The 21,838-nt window shown below is 43.1% G+C and overlaps 2 protein-coding genes across 7 annotated transcripts in view; one reads left to right on the plus strand and one right to left on the minus strand.

Moving 5' to 3' along the window:
• The window catches only part of LOC131100709 (MORN repeat-containing protein 4-like), a 71,925-nt gene extending 69,855 nt beyond the window's left edge, over positions 1–2,070 (minus strand). For all 6 annotated transcript variants that reach the window (XM_058046158.1, XM_058046162.1, XM_058046157.1 and 3 more), the window contains exon 1: positions 1,903–2,070. The gene's annotated coding sequence lies outside the window, so the exon portion shown is untranslated. The remainder of the gene's footprint in view (positions 1–1,902) is intronic.
• lcor (ligand dependent nuclear receptor corepressor) overlaps positions 1–15,195 on the plus strand; it is a 70,444-nt gene extending 55,249 nt beyond the window's left edge. Inside the window, exons 6-7 of the mRNA XM_058046153.1 lie at positions 1,040–1,130; positions 4,906–15,195. Of these exons, the coding sequence (XP_057902136.1) occupies positions 1,040–1,130; positions 4,906–6,037 (1,223 nt within the window). The 3' untranslated portion in view covers positions 6,038–15,195. The remainder of the gene's footprint in view (positions 1–1,039; positions 1,131–4,905) is intronic.
• The last annotated feature ends 6,643 nt before the right edge of the window (positions 15,196–21,838 follow it).

Below are 21,838 nucleotides of genomic sequence, written 5' to 3' on the forward strand. Positions count from 1 at the left end.
ACAGACATTTCCACATTCAACATTTCACTTTGTTTATACATTTCCACATGCGGAGAACTTTTAATATTTATGATTTGTATTGGATCTCAGAAGGTGGGTGTTATCATGACTTTATCTGTGCTGGGAGAAAGCTACACATCGAATGCTCTCCGCTGAGTGAAATCTTACGAATGTTTGTGTTTACTCCTTGTTACAAGAGGTTGGATGTTAGTCAGGTCACCTGTTCTATGGAAAGTATAGCATATTTAGTGCACAAAATTATGGTACACAGAACGATTTTTCATGAAGTAAATGTACTGTATTTTCTTTTCCAAACAATGCATGTAACCTACCAGAAAAATAATTCATCGCGTCTTCATTTTTAAATTTTAATTTAATTTAATTATTATATTTATATATTTATAGTATTGTTAATCTAAATGCCCTTACGTGCTAAACAGATTTACTCTGTCAGGAAAGGTATAAGCTACAACTTACCTGTACTGTGAAATTTTATTTAATTTTTTATGTTTTTGTTATGCAAATTTGGAGCGGCCGGACCGGAGCAAGAAGAAACACGAAGCCATCTTCATTTTTCCTTGTTTTCTTAAGTGTCGAAATTGAACAGCCTTATAATTCCTTCATCACACACTTTATCAGTCTCTCTCTCTCTGTTTTTTTTTTCTTGTTGCTCTGTGTCACTAGCCTTTGGAAATGTGTTGGTGATGGTGGACTTTTTGACTTTTTTCTGTTCCACACTGTCAGGATCCACAGGCAGACTTGAGCAAACGTTTCTAGATCAATCGCCTTTAATTTGAAAGCTGCATCAAAGGCATTTCTGTGAATTTTTGTACATGAAGCACAAAATGGCTGTTCTGAAGCATGCAAGATGTCACAGGATTGGAACGTGGCAACAGGATTCAAAGCGTGAGAAAAAAGTAGCGGCTTATACACTGAAAATTTTGATAGTCGATAGGCGATTATCATCAGTGAAGCGGCCAGTGATTTCATATTTGACAAAACAAGTCTGTTACAATTGGACTATGTGCTCTCTCATCAGACGGCGTCCTGGACCTCTCCACCAAGAAGACCCACAGTGCAAGCAGCCCAAAAACCATCCCGGGCTTCTCCTCGGCACATGGGCTCAAAGGGTAAGACCACTGGGCCTCGCTGTGAAGTCAAAGACGTCACTGCTGTCAAACACTTGTGTGTGTGTGTGTGTGTGTGTGTGTGTGTGTGTGTGTATCGGCTGGAGAAGATGATGTCCCACTCTGACTCACTTCTCAAACTCCCGCAACATCCCTTGTTGAAGTTGCTCTGGACCAGGGATGCACACTTTTTCAGCCTTACAGCTACTTATGACATGACCGAGTCAAAATGATCCACCACCTACTAAAAATGCTAAACACATTTGCGCCAAGTACCGCAAAACTCTAGCAAGCTAGCAAGTAAGAAAGGGGATAAAAATGAGTGGAAAAGCTGGAGCACCGTAAACATTAGCATCAGTAAAGGTAGGGTCTGTAACATTTAGCATTGTAAACAAAACAAGGACAGATGCAAGAGCCAGGCTAGACTCACAAAATCTAAATTCAGCTTTAGCAGTGAGAGTAAGGAGGCAAAACACAAAAATTAAGCTGTGGCGGTACCTTGTATTATAGTGTGAAACAAACAACATAACAATACACACGTCATTAGATACAAATGGCCATTCACAAACATTAATACACAAGTCAAAGGAAAAAAATTTCAATGCAGTGCATTCATTCAAATATTCAAAATAAAGCCATTTAAATGGCTCAGACCACAATAAGTTTATTGTATAATGAACCCACTCATTTCATTCCACGGAACATTGACAGATATAACAAGCTAACCGGTAAAAACGCTGCTAATGCAGTTAGCAGCAAGGATACAAACACTCACCAATTCCGTAGTTCTATCAAAGCACCGCTCCTTTCAATGTGGCGTCGGCCCCTTTACTCCGACAACGCATTAATTATGTTTTAAACTTTTAAACAGTGTAATAATGACAAGTTTTCATAACTGCAACAACTCTTTCCCCAAGCGTGTCCTTCGCGGCTGCCGGTGTCTTCCGGATAATATAGCGTACTGATTGGTGGCGCGACGTCACGTGACTTGGTGATGCATCGTCACGTGACCGGGTGCCGTAGCAACGCCGGTCACGTCACACGCACCGGAAATTTAATATAATAACAATAACACGTATAATAATAATAATAATAATAAAGTATAATAATAACAATAATAAGTGATATTACCAACGATAACAACCATTGTAATAAAATTACACTACACTACACTACACTACAATATTACATTAATATCAGTAGAAGTAGCATTACATTAACATTAACATTTAGCAACATAATTGTGAGCATCTATAGTCAAGAAGAAGAAACAAAGGAAAGGTTGTGAAGGTCTTTTTCTGCCCTTTTTTTTTTTAAGATATTTTTCATTCATTACACACTTCCATCTTTTGAGATCTCCAGTGAGGGAGCCCTGCACCCACCCTTCCACCCACCATCTTTGATCTTTTACTGGTTGAAGCCAATGGATCGATATGTGAGCTTCCATCCATTCACCTCATGGCACTATGTGTGTGTATTTGTGTGTGTATTTGTGTATGTGTGTGTGTATCTATTTACAATTCAGGCCCCTCCCCCTCACAGCAGCAGTCAGTGCACGTCAAACAATGCCCGCTTGTGCTGCTTTAGCTAGCTCGTTATTATTGACAAAATGGAGAAAGCCCAATGGTGCATCGATGAACGTCGGTACTCTGCCTTGAAGTTCCAATCGGCTCTCGTGTCCACGGAGGGAAGAAACAGTCAACGCTAATCATGGTTGCCATTTACTAAAATCCTTGCGATGTGTCGTCGGAGATGGATTAGCATAGCATTTCGATAGTGATCGTTTGTTGACGTGTTTGCTATGGGTTTTGTTCCACATCACTAATGCTAATATTACTAGCATGTTGACATGATAGTACCAGAGATAAATTCGAGGAAAAGTCCTCAATTCGCCCATTTTTGGGTATCAAAAGTGCAATTCTTGGCTCATCGTGTAGATCTACATGGACTATTTCTACATCTTTGTTTCTGGAGAAAACCAAACTTACAGCATGGATCCACCTTGCTGGGGGAGGTGTTTCCTCTTTTGCTTTAATGTGAAGAGATAGGAACCAGCCTGAGGGTCTTCAGGCCCCAAAGACCCCTGAAGGCCCCAGCAGGCCCAAACCCCCAATGGGGGTCTCTAATGATCAGGTCATGAAATATTAACTAACATCACAGCAGGTTGATTGCGTTTACTCTCACACACAATGTAATCCGTGGCTGCCGTGGAAGACTCCAGATGTTCCGATGCAGAAGACAACTTGTCGTCGGGAGTCAACCCTGCGTTGTCTTCATCACCGGCCGTCGTCCAGTTCATTCCTGCCTCATTTTGACCCCCCCCCACCCCCGACATGACACTGCAGACCCACAGCATTCCACTAAGTTTATTCTCCTGTGTCCTCCGCCGGCTCAACAAGCTATTTGCTTCATGACCAACCTCAGGGAGCTTTTCAAAGAGCGCCCTTCTGCTGTTGCTATGGTTACCAAGCTGCCGCTGCTCTTAAGTGGAAGCGCTTTGTATCTTTCTGGTGTGAATATTTCAAGTCCAATGTGAAATGTTCATGGTTTTTTATGTGTGGAAATGTTTTCCCCACAAAGGTGGAAGCATGCCATTGTCCAAAGATGCTAAGATGAGGAATGAAAATTCAGGGACAACGCAAGACTTTAATCCAACCTCTGACTGATCCATTCATTCATTCATTCATTTTCTACCGCTTATCCTCACGAGGGTCGCGGGGGGTGCTGGAGCCTATCCCAGCTGTCTTCAGGCGAGAGGCGGGGTACACCCTGCACTGGTGGCCAGCCAATCACAGGGCACATATAGACAAACAACCATTCACACTCACATTCATACCTATGGACAATTTGGAGTCGCTAATTAACCTAGCATGTTTTTGGAATATGGGAGGAAACCGGAGTAGCATCGTTGTGGCATCGTTGTTTAGACATTTTGTCTAAAAATGCAACCCCCCCCCCTTTTCTTTTTTCTTCTTTTCTATCCCCTTCTGCTCCGGTCTGACCACTCCAAAACAACAAAACATCATTCATTAATTCATTTTCTACCGCTTATCCTCACGAGGGTCGCAGGGGTGCGGGAGCCTATCCCAGCTGTCTTCTTCGGGCGAGAGGCGGGGTACACTCTGGACTGGTGGCCAGTCAATCACAGGGCACATATAGACAAACAACCATTCACACGCACATTCATACCTATGGACAATTTGGAATTGCTAATTAACCTAGCATGAATGTGGGAGGAATTCGGAGTACCCGGAGAAAACCCACGCATGCACGGGGAGAACATGCAAACTCCACACAGAGATGGCCGAGCCAGGAATCGAACCTGGGTCTCCTAACTTGTGTGGTAATTTCATTTATTCATTCATTTTCTACCACTTGACCTCATGAGGGTCGCGGGGGTTGCTAGAGCCTATCCCAGCTGTCTTCAGGCGAGAGGCGGGGTACACCCTGGACTGGTGGCCAGCCAATCACAGGGCACATATAGACAAACAACCATTCACACTCACATTCATACCTATGGACAATTTGGAGTCGCTAATTAACCTAGTATGTTTTTGGAATGTGGGAGGAAACCGGAGTACCCGGAGAAAACCCACGCATGCACAAGGAGAACATGCAAACTCCACACAAAGATGGCCGAGGGTGGAATTGTACCCTGGTCTCCAAGCTGTGAGGTCTGCGCGCTAACCACTAGACCACCGTGCAGCCCCGAGTCCACATGTTCATCATAGAAAAATAAGCAGGTTTCATACACTGATGTTTATTTTCCTCCCTCCAGGCGTTCCCTAAAAGTGGAACATTCCCAGCCAGAGGTGGACGAGGATGATGGCCTGCTGCAGAGAAGCTTGCAGGACGGACTTCGAGACAATTACATTAGCTCCAACTCCTTCAAGCCGCCGTTAGCTCGCTCGCTGCGCATCAAAGAGGAGCTCCTCAGCCAGAAGCACCGCCTCCTCAGCCAGCCTGCTGCTCTTTCATTGGCCAACCTGGAGTCGGCCGGCCTCCTCAATCACGGCCAGTCGCACTCCTTGCTCGGCCACAAGGGTTCCTCCTCCTTCTGGGGGAGCAAGGCACACCTCGAAAGCCTGATGAAGCTCAAGCAGGCCAGCGGTGCTCTCGGCGGAGCCCTCGGCGACCTCAAAGACCTCCCGACGTTTCTGGAGAACCACCACAACCACCACGGAGCCTTCTCCTTCAAGAGTTCCCTCCATCACCACCACAATCAGGTCTCCAAGGCCGCACATCACCACAACGATGGCAAGCGAGACCAGGGTCATTCGCCACCTGTTGACCTGAAGATCCCGCAGGTTCGAGGCATGGACCTCTCCTGGGATTCTCACGCCTCTGAGCTGTATGGCTTCGGGGCGCTCGGCGGGGCGGGCGGCGGACATGGCGAGAACGCCTTGAGCCGGAAGCTTAGAGCCATCCTCCCCAAGCAGAACCGCCGGGGGGGAAGTCTCGGGAGCTTGCTGGACGGGGCGGCGGACTACTGGACCGCTGACTTGGACCACTCCGCTTCTGGGCCAGCGTACTCGACATCCGATGTGGAAGGGGACCCAAACTCCAAGCAGCCAAGGAAGAAGAGAGGTCGTTATCGGCAGTACAACACCGAGATCCTGGAAGAGGCTATCGCCGTGGTGATGAGCGGGAAAATGAGCGTCTCCAAGGCCCAGAACATGTACGGAATCCCGCACAGCACCCTGGAGTACAAAGTCAAGGAGCGCATGGGAACTCTGAAGAACCCCCCAAAGAAGAAACTCAAGCTAATGATGAAGATGGAAGCCGGCGGTGCGGATTTTCCCGGCGAATCCGAAAACACGCCTGCCATGACCCCGCGAGACGACGCACCCCCACTGGCGGAAGCTGAGCTGAAGGACGACGTCAAAGAAGAAATCGAACCCATGGTTTAGAGAAACCACCACACGTAAAACCTCAGTCGAAAGACCTTTTGAAAAAAAAACCACGGGGCTTTATTTGTGCCAATTTCCTTTGCAGTATCCGGGTGAGCACAAACGCAGGGATTCTTGGAGAAAAAAACAACTCATCGGAACATTTTTAGTGCTGGATTGGGATTGGCGTTCCTGAAGCATTTGCTTAGGTTTTCTATCCAAATGCAACCAGAGACAAAAAAAATCGAACAATTTAATGAAATTCCCTCAAGCATGCTGATAATCCCTGGCCGGAAAACCCGCAGAACCTGAGAACGCAGTCCGGGCTTTTTTGGGGGGAACATTCCGATTTGGGAAAAAATGACAAAAAAGGACGCTTCAAAATGATCTCTTGCAAACAAACAGACAAATTAACGCCCATCCGTTATGGAGTCATATTGGCAAACGACTCTTGGTTTTGAACTTGTTTGAATCACGCCGTCAAGATTCTTCATCAGGGTTGCGAATCCAAACCCGCCTGCCAGGTAGCCATGATGCTTTAACTGCAAAACCTTTCTTTCCTCCTTACGATGTTCTACTGAGTTCTGCGCGGACGGAAGCCACGTTCGGAACGAGAAGACACACAAAAGTCATTCAGGGATGCATGTTTGTGAGTTTTGTGAAAAAAAAAACTACTGACTTCTAAGATCATTTCCTCTATCTTTACTTTTGATTTATTTTGCTTTCTTTTGCACTACACTTTGGGTCTGGCGCTTACGGACCAGGTTACCTCGGCATTGTTGCCCCTCGCATCATGCACTTATTATGGTCTGTCTCACAAGCCCAGTCGCAAACACGCATTGGGTCAAGGGGGGTGGGTTCGCCGCTTTTTTTTGCGTGCTGATCCACAATCAGATCCGAAAAAAAAGGTCCCGGACTCTCCGAATCTGATTATGGATCAGATGCTTTTATTAAAAGGTGGCGAGCTACCTCACGGACCTCCATCAGTGTCTCATAGCGGATCCTGGAATACCGTTGTGATTCTCTTGGAACGGGTGACCGAGGATGACGGACTGTACTTAACGACGAAAGGTTTTCCAGGATCGGCGTGAAACTCGGCTGCTATCCAGTTGATGATGATTCTGCTCCTATGCTAATGTTTTAGTAGCCGGCTTCAGCTAACAAGTTTAGCTCGTCTCGGCTATCGACGACACTTTCCTGATGTTTTTCTTTCCTTTTTTTTTTTTTTTTTCTAATCAAGTGGCTCAGCTAATCGAGTTCCTCTCCATCAAATTTCAAGTTTTAAAGGCAGTTTTACTACGACAATGTGCATTTATAGTGGGGTGTTTGTTTTTGGGGGTGGCGGGTGGGTTCATATGCAGTGGGGGTGGGGTAAAGTCAGATTTAATATATTATAAATTATTATGACTGATAAAAAAGCCAATCGTGATTCTGGAAGGTTTTATTTTCTGCTGTTTTTTTTTTTTTTTTTTAACTCAGGGTTAACTGAGACGTGGCTTTCAAATCCTGTAGGACAGACAAGACTTCTGCTACTCGCTACAAAAGTACGACGTGATAGCACCTCCACGGTTCATGTTGACTTTGGCGGAGCTAACTACTACGATCAATACTATCACTACATCATAGCACTTTTAGATACTTCGAGCTGTTATGCATGTAGCGTAGCTTCTTCTCCGGAGGATCACGGCGAAGCATTAGCTTTAGCGTTTAGCTGCGACCGGAAACCTCTAAGTGGTTTTGCCAGCTAAAACACACTGACGTTCCAGAGTTAGAAACATACAGAAAAAGGACAAAAGGTGGAAAAATACAAAAATGCAGTTTTTGGCTATCTTCTGTTAGTGAAGCTTTTTTTGTTTGTTCGCGGTTTTGTGTGTTTTTGCTCATTGTTGCTATTTCTGGCCTGGATGATTCTCTTCTTTAAATGTACTGCACATGTATTTGATTTGCTTTTTCTTCCAAATGGCATGCACCGCTTTGTTTTTGGCTGATTTTGGGAATTGGGTAATTGAATATTTATCGTTTCGAGGATTACAACAGGGACAATTGAATTAGTATTAGCATTAGCACCCCCGTCGATAACTGTTTTATACAATCTTCAAGTTTTGTCACGTCTGTGGGCCTGATTAGGAGGCATGCACGGCGTATTGGAAAAGACCACCACACAACAAAAGGGGGGGGGGTCTTCATGCATGAAATGCATCCAACACTTGAATAATGCTGAGCATTTGAAGTGTCTAAAACGTTCCGAGCGTCAAGTCGAAATGCGGAAATGGAAGCACTTGTTTAAACCGCTAACGGGATTGCGTCACTTTGCTTACCGAAAACAAATAAGCGGCCATTTTTAAATCTCCCCCCCGCATGTAGCGCATGGATTCCTGTTAAACAAGATTTGCATGTAAAAAAAAACACACACACACACACACACAAAGTGATTGGCACTTATGCGCAACTTTGCATGGAAAAACTAGCAGCACTTAGACCCCGCCCCCTCGGAACCATCTGTGAAGATGTTCTCTCTCCGGAAACATTCCGCGTTCTCACGAGCGTCCCACTTTCAGCCAAAAAGGTGCATGCCATTTACTGTATTTGACTTTCTATTGATTGTTTATGCTCATGTGGTTAACCCCCCGCCGCCCCCGCCCCCCCTCTCTACCCAAACATGACACGACACACTACCAACACTAATGTATATGTACACAATGCAACACACTCATGTTGAATGTAGTCAGCCATCTGCAGAAACGATGTCAGTTCATCCGGAACGTTCTGCTCCAGGTTTTTACTTCACGCCCCGCCCCACCCCCCACCACCACCACGGTGGTGGCGGCGGCGTGGGCGTGCGACAGTAGCCTCCAGTACTGTAAATGTCTCAGGATGGAGCCGCCGGGAGGGGCAGCAATATTTGTCAGTCGGAAGACATAACTACCTGAAACTAGATGTAACTTATGGACATATTTATAGAAAGAAATTATATGAAAGATATATGGATCGCATCTTATACCTCATTCTCACAATAAGGACTTCATTCCGTGCCTCGTACTTTGCTGCATCTTGTACTTGGGGGAGCCTAGAGAGGGGACGGGAACTTCTTGTCCGCGGCTAGCGCTTTCTTTTTCTTTTCTTCGCCTTCTTCTTGCTACGGAGGCGGGCGTCAAGTGTCTGACTGACTAATATTTGCCACCCTACCTCTTTTGACAATTTTTGTGTGGGGGAAGGGGTGGTTGCAACAACAAAAAAAACCTTACTGAGGTGTACGATGTGTCGAAACAGGAGAAGTCCCGATACCAGTCTTTGCGGGACGCCTCCAAATGTATAATTTCTTCGTCTAGAACAGGGATCTCCAACCCTGGGTTGAGCTCTTTGTGTTTTATTTTCTGTGGAACCGCAGTTTTTGGCATTCATTTGTTCCAAAAGCTAAACAGACGGAAAATCGGGCAGTTTTCCGATTACACTTGTCCCTCGTTTATCCTGACCGTTGCAACAACAAAAAACTTAACTGAGGTGTACGATGTGTCCAAACAGGAGAAGTCCCGATACCAGTCTTTGCGGGACGCCTCAAAATGTATCATTTCTTCGTCTAGAACAGGGATCTCCAACCCTGGGTTGAGCTCTTTGTGTGGAACCGTTAGTGGAACCGAAGTTTTTGGACATTCATTTGTTCCAAAAGCTAAACGGACGGAAAATCAGGCAGTTTTTTTTTTCCGTAGGAAATCATGTAAATCCGATTACACTTGTCCCTCGTTTATCCTGACCGTTGCAACAACAAAAAAACCTAACTGAGGTGTACGATGTGTCGAAACAGGAGAAGTCCCGATACCAGTCTTTGCGGGACGCCTCCAAATGTATCATTTTTTCGTCTAGAACAGGGATCTCCAACCCTGGCCATGATTAGAGATACTTTTACAAAAATGAAAAAAATATTTTCTGTGGAATCGCAGTTTTTGGCATTCATTTGTTCCAAAAGCTAAACGGACAGAAAATCGGGCAGTTTTTTTTTCGTAGGAAATCATGTAAATCCGATTACACTTGTCCCTCGTTTATCCCGACCGTTGCAACAACTAAAAACCTTACTGAGGTGTACGATGTGTCAAAACAGGAGAAGTCCCGATACCAGTCTTTGCGGGACGCCTCCAAACGTAACATTTCTTCGTCTAAAACAGGGATCTCCAACTCTGGGTTGAGCTCTTTGCGATTTATTTTCTGTGGAACCGCAGTTTTTGGACACTCATTTGTTCCAAAAGCTAAACAGACGGAAAATCGGGCAATTTTTTTTCCGTAGGAAATCATGTAAATCCGATTACACTTGTCCCTCGTTTTTCCTGAATGTTGCAACAACAAAAAACCTTACTGAGGTGTACGATGTGTCGAAACAGGAGAAGTCCCGATACCAGTCTTTGCGGGACGCCTCCAAATGTATCATTTTTTTGTCTAGAACAGGGATCTCCAACCCTGGCCATGATTAGAGATACTTTTACAAAAATGAAAAAATATTTTCTGTGGAATCACAGTTTTTGGCATTCATTTGTTCCAAAAGCTAAACAGACAGAAAATCGGGCAGTTTTTTTTCCGTAGGAAATCATGTAAATCCGATTACACTTGTCCCTCGTTTATCCCGATCGCAAAATGCGAAAGTACGAGTCAATGTTACTGAACAGAATATTTTCACAGAAAGCCTGTTTTCTTACTTTTTAAATACGATTTTTAACGTTATTACAGCCTTGTAGACATAAAGTAACTCGCCTATTTGTCATCTTTATTCTTTGTTTACAACATATTGCACAGACAGACGCCGCTAGTCTAAGAAGCTAGCAAGCAAACTATTTAGCTTCTCCAGTTTACTTTAGTTTAATTTAAGAAAGAGCAGAGAATAAGGACAAAGAAGTAAAAAACTCCAGATGGAATGGGAGACCTTTTTAAATATTACTGATTACCAGAATATTACATATTTTGACTAACAGGCCATAGTTAACCACAAAACAGTGATCAATTAGTGATCAAAAATATGAACAAATAAGACGTTTTATCGAGACTTTAAATGAATATAACAATGCAAAATGATCAATGGAACCTCGGTTAGTGTCTGCTTCGGTTTTTCACTTAACATCGTAAATTTACGCCAAAATTGTAGCAGTTCATTTTCCGATTCGCGGACAATACGGTGTCTTTTCGTACTATTAACACACATAACAGTCCAACTGTGTTCTTAATGTATTTTTTTAATCCTAAAATATTCTTAACTTCTAACAAAGAAGCTAGTTTGCTCAGTTCCAAAAACGTCCGCCAGAACCATTAGCCTATCTATGGTATCATCAAACACAAAACACGGTTTCTTATGCGGGAAATTGATTCAGTTAGCATCCGTTTTGGTTTGAGTTGGACCTTCTGAAACGAATTAATGACGCTAACCAAGGTTCTGTTGTGTAACCGAGGTTCCGTATGATACAGAACAAAGCAAACAGACTAGAACTAGTTTGTTACTTCTAGTTTGTCATATTGGATGAAAGTTGAGACGGTGTACGAAAACCGAGACAAAATTTTTGTTGAAAAAGTGAAGTTTGAATATAAAGTTTGACCGCATGTGACTGACCACAGATAAATTATGCTTTTCTATTATTATATATCGCTACTCAAACAATGGCGTTGTTGTCTTTATGCCAGTTTGCGGCCATTTGTGCTTAAATAATTAATATACTGTCTTTATCCAAACACTAAGTTTTGATGAGCTACTTGTTGGAGATCCCTGCTCTAGAACATCCAAACTTTTTTGGTTTTTCAGTCGTCCGGTTTCACCCCTGAGGTCATTTGTTAGCGTGGTGGCGCACAGAAACAAAAAAAAATCGTAGGAAATCCGACTCCTTGGTGAAACTGGACACTTTTTGTTTGATGGACTTTCTCATGCGAGGAATCCGAGACCTGAGACGAGACGCTCGGAGAGATCGAGGGACAGGTGGATGACTTAACCTTCCTTTCTCCGCTGTGGTTTTTGTTTTTATGTATTTTATATTAAGACAGGAAGCAGCCACCCCACAGGAAGTGTACGTTTATATGACGGAAATAGCTCTATTGCTATAGATCTTATATTTATGTTTATACGTGCTTCGCTAAATCAGCATTTCTTCTCATTGTCGCTTCTTTTTTTTCTTTTTTTTAACGCCTGCTCGACTTTTCTCGAGTGAAAGACTGCCGGGACAAAAACGAAAACTGCGGTAACCTCATAGACGCTACGTGACCCGCCATCTTTGTGGTTGCTTTTCTTTCTCTCGCCCTCATGCCGTGCTCGCTTCTGGTTGTCGTGGATACCTCAGGTCTGACCACTTTAAAGCAGTTGATTGTATGTTAGCGACACACACACACACACACACACATATGTGTGCACACGCACACGGCGTGAAGAGTCAGGATATAAGTAACGCTATTTTGTGTTGTGGCGTCTTTTACTTTTGTTTTTCTTACTAGATCCTTCTCAAGTCAGGTTAGATGTGAGTACATTGTATTCTCTCGAGCACACACACACACTACACACACACACACACACACACACACACACACACACACACTGGTCGTCAGGTAGCCATACTTTGAGTGGGCGGGTTTATACGATTAATTATGAGGCGCCGCAAGCTCGCCGCGTCTTTTTTAGCAGCAGGTGGGTGTTTTTGGTCCACCTGTCAGCGCTGCCTCTGTGGAAATCTTTTGTTTGCAACGTTCCTCGCCTTGGCCTTGGAGTCACTCGCTGGTCGGCCATTGTTCGCATCGTTCCCGATGACAATTGGACTCATAGGAATCAGTAGTGGTGTAACCTGCCTGGTCCAGCCAGCCCTGGATTCAAACCAGGGGCTGCAGATGCAGTGCCAACGTACTCCTGCATTCGTTACAGTTGGACCAAGCTAGCGGTCCGAAGTGCGTCGCATTTCCCCATCTTAGATCTCTGGCTTTTAAAAGCCAGCAATCAGCGGGGGAGCTAATGGGGGAGCTAATAGAGGAGCTAATAGAGCTGCTAAAATGCGCACTGCCTTTTTTTGAAATGTCAAAGCGTTTGCAAGGATTGCAGGGAACAGAGTAGTTGTGGGAAGCTGAATGGGGAACTTAAAAGGCCAAACGCTCCGCAGGAAAGATGCTTGTCAAGCGTCATCGCCGCCTTGCTTTTAGACTTCGTGGCTCAGGGATTGGGGCTTAGTGTTAAGTTGAAAGATGCATTCGCTGATGATGTAGCGAGGGGTTCAAGTTTAGGGCATGGGTGGCAAAAGTGCGGCCCTGGGGCCATTTTCGGATTGCCACATGGGATATTGTAAAAATACAATTATGGACAAAAATGACACAAATCTGAATGGTCAGCTGTAACACAGAGCTAAGAGGTGGCTAGATTCCACATTACAAAAAGGTACACAAAGATTTAGAGTAGCTACTGAGGAACTAATGTCCCAGTCACATACATTTAGAGTAGTTACATAGGAACTATTGGGGAACTAATGACCAAGTGACATAAATTTAGAGTAGTTACAAAGGAACTAATGAAAACTAGTGAGCAACCAATGACTAAGGCACATACATTTAGAGTAGTTACTGAAAAACTAATGACAGAGTCACATAAATTTAGAGTAGTTCCTGAGGAACTAATGGCTGAGTCACATAAATTTAGAGTAGTTACAGAGGAACTAATGAAAACTAGTGAGCAACCAATGACTAAGGCACATACATTTAGAGTAGTTACTGAGGAACTAATGATCAAGTCACATAAATTTAGAGTAGTTACAGAGGAATTAACAAAAACTAGTGAGGAACCTATGACTACGGCACATACGTATATTTAGAGTAGTTACTGAGGAACTAATGACCAAGTCACATGCATTTATAGTAGTTACAGAGGAATGAAAACTAGTGAGCAACCAATGACTAAGGCACATGCATTTAGAGTAGTTACTGAGGAACTAATGTCCAAGTCACATAAATTTAGAGTAGTTACAGGGAAACTAATGTAAACTAGTGAGCAACCAATGACTAAGGCACGTACATTTAGAGTGGTTACTGAGGAACTAATGGTGGAGTCATATGCATTTAGAGTAGTTACAGAGGAATCAATGAAAACTAGTGAGTATCCAATGACTAAGGCACATATACATTTAGAGTAGTTACAGAGGAACTAATGACCGATTCACATAAATTTAGAGTGGTTACAGAGGAACTATTGAGGAGCGAATGACAAAGTCACAAACATTTAAAGTAGTTACAGATGAACTATTGAGGAACTAATGACTAAAGCACATACATTTAGAGTAGTTACCGAGGAAGTCATGAGTTTGTTCCCCATTAGCTAGCATCATTTTGTGTACCTTATTGTAAAGTGTTTTTTATGTCCACCCATTCAGGCTAAACTTTAGGGAAAGAGTTGAGGATGAGTTTAGGGTTCCAAACGTCCACATTGGAAGACATTTCCTCAGCCTGGCAGGAAATGGGAAGACCGCGTGGTGGTGATAAAGGCCGCTAATGCTAACGCCACTGCAATTAAAAGCGCAGAAAGTCCACTCAGGCAGCGACACAAACAGCCCACCTGATGCTCCACAGACTCCGAGCGTATTTCCGAGCGCGTCCCCGCGGCAACCCTGTAACGTGGTTCCGTTGCGGGATGCGCGTCATGTCCCTTTTCAAAGCGGCGCCTCCCCGCAGACGTCGCCTCATCCTGGTGTCCTCTGCCTCCGAACGGCCTCGGGTGTGTCTGCTACCTCAGTCCTCAAGAGGACGGCACGTTGATTGTCTTTCAGAGCGCTTTAGGAGGGCCTACTCGGAAGAGGTCCACGCCGTTTTGACTTTATTAAGTGCAAACTGCTTCCTTCACCTCTGCCCTCAGCAGCCATTTTGTGGTTACTCCCTCGAGGGGAGGGGGGGCTGCTGTTTTGTTGTCTTATATTTTTCTGACGGATCGGAAGCCAATTCATGTTAAATATTCCTTCGCCGGCCTCGTTGCTTGTTGTCTTTTTGACGTTCTTTGACGACGTTTCCCAAAACGTCAAGCCACGCCGACTCAGGACGGACTTCCACTGCCAAAAGAAACGTGGACGAGACGCAGCATCTCTTCTGAAAAGGATCTTTGAGAAAGCCCCTTTGGCTTCTGTTGACTCATCGCTTGATTTTCTTTTTCAGCCAAATACTTTTCAGTGCTTTATAAAACAGCGAGGATTGTAAATATGATAACTCTCAAACATGGGGGGGGGCGGGGAGGGGGGTGGATTTACACAGATCCAACTTACTCACAAGGCTTTGTTGGATGGGGGGGGGGGGGGTTGTCTTCCCAAATCTTCACGTTAGCAAAGCTGCTCCAGAAGACCAAAAAAAAAAAAAGAGCTTTGCTTGAATCAACATTTGGGAAGTTTTTGTTTTTTTTTTCCCAGTTTTCCATCTTTTGAGTGTTTTTGTGTGCAAAAAGAAAAACAACAACAACAAAGAATACCTCAGGAAAAAAATACATTTGCCCCTGATGACCTTCACGTCGTCCCGTCATGGCGTCAGTCGTCTTCCCTTATCATTGCCCCCCCCCCCCCCCCCCCATGGTGGACACGCCGTTGCTGTCCATCGTCCATTAAAGTTCACCTCACGCGTTTGTTTGTTTGATTTTACCCCCAATCGGAAGCGATTCCTTTATTTTTTTTATTTTTTTTTTTACTTGAATCAACCCCCCCACACACTATCCTGTGGCCGCCATTTTGGATTTGAACCCATACGTTAATCCTTTTATCTGTCTCCTTGTTCAGAAGTGAATGTAAAGCATTCCTATTTAAAAGCTCTATAAGCGCACATGCATAGCCCCCCCCCCCTCCCCCAAACAAACACACACACACACACACTTGATGTAAATAGAAATGTCTAATAAAGTTTTATCTTGAAGCGGAAGAGGGTGAGCCTTTTCCGATGATGATTCAGGGAAACGATGCAGACACGTTCATTCATTGCAGTATGTTCAAGGCTAAAGCCCCCCCCCCCCACGAATTCACTCCATCCCTGTGCTTTCTTTGTAAACCCCCCCCCCCCGTCCCCATGTAGCATCAGGTGACTTGACTCCTTTTTTTAGTTTTTGTTTTTTTTTTAAATGCGAAAAATTTGTTACTTTAAATGTCATTTTTAATCCGAGCCCGATTGCGTGGCAACAAGGGGGGGTGGGCGGAGCTTATTTCTGGGGTTAGGGGCGGGGTTTGTATATAGACGTGCTTTCCTCGTGAAGCTGGCCTGTTTTTTTCGCAGGCCCAAAATTGTACATTGAAGGAAGCGTAAAAGGAAGGAACTAAAAGCGTTTTGGGGAGGGGGGGCGGGGTCAAAACAACCCCCCCCCCTCCTCGTCATTTTTGCATGCTGGTGTACATACGCCCCCCCCCCCCCCCCCCCCCCCGTTAGTCCTTTTATGGGACGGGACTGCTGGGTCCCTCTGGAGGTGGTCCTAACGGTTCTGGTCCTGGCTGTTTCGCAATCAGTTCCTTTCTGGTGTAAAGTAGCGTGTGTGTATGCGTGTGGCTGTGCTAAGACCGCTATTCGGTTTTTTGCCCCCCCCCCCTTGCTTTCAATGGTCAACACTTAATAGCCAACCAACCAACCAACCAACACTGGGCGTGGCCAAAAAAAAAAAATCACCTTTCATAAAACCAACCCAGCCCTCAGGGACCCTCGACCGGGCTCGTTCATGTAGTCCAAAAACTCCCAAGGATCGCTTGTTTTTTCGTTTTTTGTCTTTTTTTTCTTAGCTACGGATTTAAACGTTTCTTAGGCTCGTCTTAGACTCACATGAATGTCGTCCGGGTTCCGAGCGAAGCCTCAGTTCGAAAGAATACAAGCATCGTGTTTCCGAACGTCGACTAGCCATAGCCTCAGCTAGCCGCTAGCCGAGCTGATCCGCACTAGCGGTGGTGATATTTTGTTGTTGTGACTTCGACGAACGCGCAAAAAAAAAGACCCGAGGCGTACCTTTAAGACAAAACAGGCACAAACGAGCACACGGGTTCGAGTGCTCACTCGTCGTCGCATGGAGACGAGGAATGTGACGGTCATGCCTTTTTCACTTCTTCAGGGAAAACCGAGTCGGACCTCGCGGGAAAAACGGAACGCGCAGCCGGAAAGGACGTTTTGCCGTCGGATGCGGACTCGGCTGGAGTCCCGATGGTGACGCGTCTTTTTTTTTTTTCTACACGTGCAAATAAAATACTCACACCAACGCTACTTCCGACATTCCTGCTGTAGTTTTGTCGGCTGCCCTGACGCCACGAGGGCGCTATCGAGTCAAATGTCAGCTTGGCTTTCTGTTTTGTTTTATCTCAGCTCGGTTCTTAACGGGGGGGTGTCTAGTCGCCCCCCTCAAACCCCCACACCCCCCACCCCCACCCCCCTGAACGGTACCCGCTGGGCTTTTTTTCTCGTCTTGTTGTTTTTTTTTTCGGGTTTGACGATATACCTCATTCCTTCCGCCCAGCGGGCCCTAGGGGGCGCTGTGCCCATGCTCAGGACACCCAAGCCCCCCTTCCGAAGTTAGGACTGTACCTCCCACACACACACAAACACACACACAGGTTCTCTAAAAACCCAAACGGACCTCTTTCTTTCAATACTGTTTACAGTTTGACAAAAAATGTATAATTTAAAAACTATTTTTCTCACGTTGTAGTTTTATTTATGTACAATAATGTTTTTGTTTTGTACCTTGTGACGTGTAGGCTTCTCATGAGCACTTAACATCACCATGTCAGCGCTTTTAGTTGATTGATTGATTGATTGATTGACTGCACTATTTGTTTTTTTTTTCTCCCAGTTTGGATGATGAATCAAATTTGATGACAGCAAATTGTCTCATAATGTCTGTGATTTGTTTTTGTTTTTTTGGAGATAAAAAAAAAAAGAAGAGAAAAGTTGATTCCCGAAATCTTTTGTATTTCATTTTTTTTGCATTGAAACGCTGATTAGATCTGTCTTTGTGCATGTGTAAAAAAATACTTTATTGCTTATGTTATACTCCATTTGGTGAGAAGAAGTCAAAGAAAACTTTGCCACACATTTCAGCTGTAATGTCGTGTAAGGTAGTATTCACTGGATGCTAGAACCTTCTTTCAAAACCACTATTCTTCTAATAAATTTTGTTGTGAAAATAACGCATAACGAGTCTCGTCCAATTTTTGTTGTTGTCATGACGAGTATGACGTTTCTGACGTGAGGGATTCTCGTTTTGGGGGCGCAAACGTTTTGTGGTTACGACATTTTGTGGCTGCGATGCGTCATGGTTACAACGTTTTGTGGTTGCGACATTTTGTGGTTAAGACATTTATGTTGCGATGTTTCTTTGTGGTTACATCGTTTTTTTTGTTTTGCAGTATTTCGTGGTTGTGGCGCTTCGTGGTTACAGCGTTTCGTGGTTTGTGACATTTTGTGTTGCAACATTTCGTGTTTTGTGGTTACAACATTTTGTGGCCGCAATGCATCATGTTACGACGTTTTGTGGTTATGACATTTTGTGGTTACAACGTTTTGTGTTGCGATGTTTCTTTGTGGTTACGCCTTTTTTTGTTTTGCAGCATTTCGTGGTCGTGACGCTTCGTAGTTACAGCGTTTCGTGGTTTGCGACATTTTGTGGTTACGACATTTTATGTTAAGATGTTTCTTTGTGATTACGCCGTTTTTTCGTTTTGCAGCATTTCGTTGTTGCGACGCTTCGTGGTTTGTGACATTTTGTGTTGCGACATTTCGTGTAACAGTGGTTTGTGGTTACAACATTTTGTGGCCACAATGCGTCATGGTTATGACATTTTGTGGTTACGACATTTTATGTTGCGATTTTTCTTTGTGGTTACGGCGTTTTTTGTTTTGCAGCATTTCGTGGTCGCGACGCTTCGTAGTTACAGCGTTTCGTGGTTTGTGACATTTTGTGGTTACGACATTTTATGTTGCGATGTTTCTTTGTGGTTACAGCTTTTTTTTTTTAAGCATTTCGTTGTTGCGACGCTTCGTGGTTTGTGACATTTTGTGTTGCGACATTTCGTGTAACAGTGGTTTGTGGTTACAACATTTTGTGGCCACAATGCGTCATGGTTACGACATTTTGTGGTTACGACATTTTATGTTGCGATGTTTCTTTGTGGTTACGGCGTTTTTTTTTCGTTTTGCAGCATTTCGTTGTTGCGAGGCTTCGTGGTTACAGCATTTCGTGGTTTGTGACATTTTGTGTTGCGACATTTCGTGTAACAGTATTTTGTGGTTACGACATTTTGTGGTTGCGGCATTTTATGTTGCGATGTTTCTTTGCGGTTACGGCATTTTGGTTTGCAGCATTTCGTGGTTACAGCGTTTCATGATTTGTGACATTTTGTGTTGCGATGTTTCGTGGTTACAATTCATTGTTACGACATATTGTGCTACGACATTTTATGCCGTTTTTGTCATTACGGTGTTTGGTGTTGCAACATTTCAGGCTGCGAAATTTCTTTGTGGGTGTGACTGTGGTTACAACGCATCATGTTTGTAACGATTCATGTTACATTTTGTGTTATATTTGGTGGTCACGATGTTTTGTGGTTGCAACGCTTCATGGCTACAATGCTACGACATTGGTTTTGTGGCGTAACATTTCTTTGTGGTTACGGCATTTTGTGTTGTCGGGTTTCCTGGTTATGACATTTCGTAGGTGGGACATTTTGTGTTGCCGCATTTCACGTCGGGACGTTTTGTGGGTACAACGCTTGCATGGTTACAGCGCTTTGTCGTTACGACGCGTCATGGTTGCAACGTTTTGTGTTTTGACGTTTCGTGTTGCAACATTTTGTGATTACGACATTTTGTGTTACAGCATTTGGTGGTTACAACGTTTCATGGTTACAATATTTTGTGGTTGCAATATTTCGTCTGGCGATATTCCTTTGTGGTTACGCCGTTTTTGTGGTTTGTGACATTTTGTGCTGCGACACGTTTCTGACACTTCCGATGGCAGTGCGTCAAAGAAAAGGAAAGTCAAATGAAGATACGATAAAATTGGAGAAATGCCGACCGACGTTGGATAAAGGTATGAAGCAGCCTAGTGGTTTCCTTATTGAGACGTCCTTCTCCCAATAAGCCTTTCTCTCCCTCCCTTGCAACGCCCCTTCCAGTCTGCGAGGGATAAAAGGAAAGGCTTGGTCTTGTTTTATTACATTTCATTCCATTCTTGTATTTAATAATTACCGTTCAAAAAATATGTCAGTTTTTTTTTACTAATGAGTGCTGAAGATAAAAACATTTAAAATCAATAAACAATCACATGAATTAATAATGAATTCAGGAATAATGCAATTAATTGATGTTTTTTAAGCGTCTCATGTTTGCTGGATTTTTTTGTGTCACGTTAACATAAATTAGTTTTTAATTGCTTCCTGCGTGTTCTCGTTAGAATAACCCCATTCAATCATTTGGAATGATGATGATGTTTGTGTCATTCGGAGACGTTTTGTCCGTCGTGTCCATTTTGTGTGGCAACGCTGGCATTCAAGCCGCCCTGTGTGCTTTTCCAAAAGGTCTTCCAGCGTAATTGTAATGTCTGACTGCACATGAACGCCTCGCGGAGAGACCGGCCTGGCGGTCGATGCGGGCGGGAAAAGACAAATAACTTTTCAGGGCACAGGAAGTAGGTCATCCTCACATCAAATATTTATTTCTCACATTGCCTCGGGCTCCAAAAGGCCTGCCTCCTCCTTACACAGTCCATACGCATACGCTATATATATACTGTATGTATTCATACGCCATTTGTATAAAAATACACGTGTGGCTTGCTCATTTGCACATATATGGCTGCACACCAACCACTGCATGCACAGATGTGGAATATCTGAATACGCTCCGGTTTTTTCTATCCGTTTTTGTCCGTATCTCCTCAGCAGGTCTCAAACACGCGGCCTGCGGGACACTTGTTTGAGGCCCCCGCCTTGATATGAAAGTTTAATGTCAGTGCGCAAGTTTGATATGTATGCTGTATGGTATCATGTACCCAGAAAAAAATTATTATTAAAAAATTATTATTATCATGTTGATGTTAAAGGTTAAATAACTGTTAATAGTTATCCTCCCTATCCGTGTGGAAGTGGTAAGTTTTTGGCTATTTAAGTTTACTCGCTCTCGAGTTTGCGAGATAGCATGAGTCTCAAGACCCTGCAGTTGCGCAATATGTTGTAAATAAAAATAGTATAAATGTGACTATAGTCGCGTTTTGTCATGACAAAAAAAGAAAAATATATATATATATTTATTTTGATGACTTTAATACAGTAAAAATGTAAAACTAATAATATTATATAGTGGGGAAAGAAGAAAAAGGAAGAAATATATATATAATTTTTTTTTATTAAAAAAATTCAAGTCATATAATATGTAAGTCATGTAATATATGTATATATTTTATATGTTTTTCTTCTTTTTTCTTCTTTCCCCACTATATAATATTATTAGTTTTACATTTTTACCGTATTAAAGTCATCAAAAAAATATATATATATTTTATTTTAAAAAAAATATATATATATATAGAGAGAGAAAAAATATATACATATATTAACATATATATACATATATTTTTTTTGATGACTTTAATACGGTAAAAATGTAAAACTAATAATATTATATAGTGGGGAAAGAAGAAAAAAGAAGAAATATATATATATTTTTTTTATAAAAAACTATTTAAGTCATAAAATATATATATATATATATTTTTTTTTTAAATATATATATATATTTTTTCTTCTTTTTTCTTCTTTCCCCACTATATAATATTATTAGTTTTACATTTTTACCGTATTAAAGTCATCAAAAAAATATATCTATATATAT

The sequence above is a fragment of the Doryrhamphus excisus genome, chromosome 1, assembly GCF_030265055.1.
Source record: "Doryrhamphus excisus isolate RoL2022-K1 chromosome 1, RoL_Dexc_1.0, whole genome shotgun sequence".
In the NCBI taxonomy this organism is placed as follows: Eukaryota; Metazoa; Chordata; class Actinopteri; order Syngnathiformes; family Syngnathidae; genus Doryrhamphus; species Doryrhamphus excisus.